The 3,544-nt window shown below is 42.1% G+C and overlaps 1 protein-coding gene across 1 annotated transcript in view; it reads left to right on the top strand.

Moving 5' to 3' along the window:
• The window catches only part of T265_15570 (hypothetical protein), a gene marked incomplete at both ends in the record, with an annotated part of 6,636 nt that extends 3,366 nt beyond the window's left edge, over positions 1-3,270 (top strand). The window contains one exon of the mRNA XM_009178640.1: positions 3,171-3,270. Coding sequence (XP_009176904.1) covers positions 3,171-3,270 — 100 coding nt within the window. The remainder of the gene's footprint in view (positions 1-3,170) is intronic.
• Between the last annotated feature and the right edge of the window lie 274 nt (positions 3,271-3,544).

Below are 3,544 nucleotides of genomic sequence, written 5' to 3'. Positions count from 1 at the left end.
CATGGGATATATATATATATATATATATATATATATAGCTAGAACTAACCGAAAGCTAGAAACGTTGGGAAAATGCATCTATCCAAACGAATACGCACGCTATCATCTGTTCCTGCTTTAACTTGGAAAGGGCCGACCATCTGGAATCTGATCCAGATGGGACACACAGTTGAAGATTACTCATTGTTTCCGGTTCGGTCCTCGCAACAGGATAAAATTTCTTCAGGTAATGATAGGTAATAGATTCAGAATTTTACTATGCGCTCTGTGCACAGCAGTGAACATATATCAACACTGTTGCTGATGGCGGTGGGCGATCAGAAAGACTCGAGAGTTACTCTCAGTTTTGTTAATCGATCGCGCACCAGTTCATTTCCAAATAGAAGACGCAACTAATCCCAAATTTTACTTCATTTCATTCCGTTTTACACAGTATGCGACTGAACAGATTGTAAGGGGTGAATTCCTTCTGCAGTGTTATTGTTCTTGCTACCTTTTTCGACCAAAGAAAACCTAATAAATGGACCGCTCTCGCATTGGGTATGGATGACCGATTAAGATATATTAGTCGTTGACCAAGCAGGTCTTGAACGGGCGTGCGTATCAGGCAACGTCGAAACTCAGAACCTATGGAGGAGAACGACAAGTATTACCCCTAATTAAATAGAACATTTAATTTTCAGCTCAGTTACTGAGCCAGCCGGTGTGCTACGCACCTGGAACGTCTTTTGTAGGACTGATGGACACAAATTTTGCATGGGACAGTCCTTTTCCACTACTGTTGTAACGGATAAAACATCACGTGGAAACATCTTTATTCCTCTTTGCTTTCGCTGACCCTTCTAAACATCCCGCTTCCAGACAAAAAGGATTTAGCCCTTGTACTACAATATACATTCATTGGGAGGTTTGGCCATATTAGCCAGTGGGCTGTCCTGTCAAATGGCTTTCATCGTAAGCAGTAATGATTAACCAACGCCATCACATCAAGCAGACACCTCGTGGTGAAATATATCATCTGACGTGACATGTAGCACCGTTCTTCGGAGCAGATGGGCTCATCTCAGTATAGTTAAAATATGATTGGGCTAGCTCACCCTCGCTCGGTGTTTGTCCATTCCGCAATCACAATCACCGTCCTTCTAGCTGCATTAGAATACATCTGCGGGATACCATATACTGTTTTGCAGTTTATATGCGAGTTCAATCACACCCTACCGTTAACTTGTTTGTGGATTAACGGAAATTAGAACGGTCCACCAATTTGTGGACGTCGTGGACGTGTGATACAAGATAATGCGCTCTGAAAAATCTGAGTTGGACATCTCTGTTGAGCAGGAACCTTAAGAAAGTAAGCGTGCAATTTGGATCAGCTTTGACACACGATATGAGAGCATATTTCGAAAACCTTAGTGGTGTTTACTCAAATTTATTTTGTTCCGCGCCATAAGAGGTTGATATACAGATACGGTAAGGTGGAAAGGCGAGCCAATGCTCCCACTTGGAAAAAGCGTGTTAAAACCTCCTGTTGGAAGCATCTTGCCTTGATATTTTCAGAGTAAGATAAATGTCTAGGTATGGTTTGTTAAACCTCGTTCATGCGCGTTTATGCACAAACGGTGTTAGTTGATTACGTACGCACAGTTCTGACGACTCATGTATGTCCAACTTTTTCACCACGGAGTTGTGTCAAATTCAAGCACACCTTTACAATAAATTGTGCGCCTTCAATGGACCTCGTACACCTCTGAAATCTAGTTGGCATGCGGAACCAAGTTTCGTTCACCTCAGGTTATGCGACGTTATTAACTATGAGGGAGCTCAACCTGTGACGGTGAGATTGTGCTCAATAGCGCCACACAGTCAGTCAAACATCAAGCTAGGAAAAATGTGTTGAACCAGTCTTCGAAACAGGCGCGACAAGAGTGAGGTAGGACAATAGTCACATTTCAGTGTATGATGGCTCAACAATGATCACCAAGCAATCGAAAGCCTCACAATCTTGAATCCAAATATAATTTATGCGCTTGCTCCCATGTTGCATCCAATATGTCTTGAGTCCTGCAATTCACTGGCGCGTGCTAATGGATAGATGGGGTCACTTCGTTATCCGCAATTTTTATTCAAAGTTGCAAACAGCGCATTCTGCATCCACACTTTCCCAAATTGTAATCCAAACAAGCAATCCTGCTTTAAGGCACGTAATCTCCGCGGCATGATATGACTTCGCTCGGAAGAGTAATGGCTTAAACGTGATTCAACACTGAGGGTTGAATCGCTATCCTGAGCTAAAAAGCCAGGACTGTAAAGTTATGGTTTGTGTATGCAATAAAGCCGGATATGATAAGTTGAGAGCAGGATCCCATGCTTAAAAAACAAGCACAAGCAAAACTGCATGGCGTTTTCTGGAGCACATTGCATGAAGCGGATTTGTCATGAACCCCGCAGATAACCAAGTTGCTTGTCCTGCACGTGAGTGAGTTAATCAGGTGACCCAGAGTTCGTAACCCAGCAGATTAGAGCAGGGTATCATTGTAAATTTCCAGTAAGAAGACAGTTTACGTCGTGTCTCCCAGTTTTGTCTAGGCGAGAATAATGTGGATAATAACGAGCTTTGAATTTCCCAACAATATGCGTCTAGCCAGGCCTTTCAAAAGCCGCACCAAAGACTAACTTAAAACATCAGTCTAAGTGCACCCTTGTAGAATACTCAGAAGAAAGGCGGCTCGCTTTTATGTCTCGAATTCAATGACCCATCTTATTCTGAAGGGGTGGTTTGTCTGCTAAAGACATTTAGTATAGTGTTCTCCAGGGATCGTATTCTATGAAGAATCTTGGTTTCTTGGCTATATTCACCCCAACTAGTTGAGTTGTATTATCCTCAGCATTGGAAGAGACATGGGATAGTATTCTGTGCTCCATTCTTGAACTAGAACTATCATATTAGTATATATATATATATATATATATATATATATCACTCCTAAATGGTCATGCGCAAACAATAAATCTGCTGTTCATGTTGTCTGCTAGTTACCGGATGTTCGTGCTGCGAAACGGCGGCCAAAACGTAATGTGACCGAGTCCGAACAAGTCGTGGTTCGTATTTTACGCTGTATTAGGGGGGTCTACGAAGAGGTTTATTGCCACTCTGGTTATATACTTTTCAGCTATGTATCCCATGAAGAAAATCATCTGGTGCGCTTTTATATCGGTGGAAACGCCGTGGTGCTGTTCAAAACCAGTAAGTCCAAATCCAAATTTCAGGAGGTAAGGTTTAAACTAGTACTTAGACTAAACTAGCACCAAGCGCATTATGTGCATAAACGTCGAGTGGGCTGGGTAAAAGTATGCGACAAAAAACAGGGGGCTTTTGCGGTGGACATATAAAATCGCTGACTAATATACACTACTAACTCCTAATAATCAGCTTATATATCCATCAAAATACTTTGTGTTGAACCACAGTCACAGTCAGCATATCCCGTTAGCAAGTGTTCTACTCCATCAAGGGATAGGAGATCGAAAACGATACTGAGTAGTA

Source organism: Opisthorchis viverrini, assembly GCF_000715545.1.
Source record: "Opisthorchis viverrini unplaced genomic scaffold opera_v5_609, whole genome shotgun sequence".
Classification (NCBI taxonomy): Eukaryota; Metazoa; Platyhelminthes; class Trematoda; order Opisthorchiida; family Opisthorchiidae; genus Opisthorchis; species Opisthorchis viverrini.
This window is presented reverse-complemented; position numbering and strand designations above follow the sequence as displayed.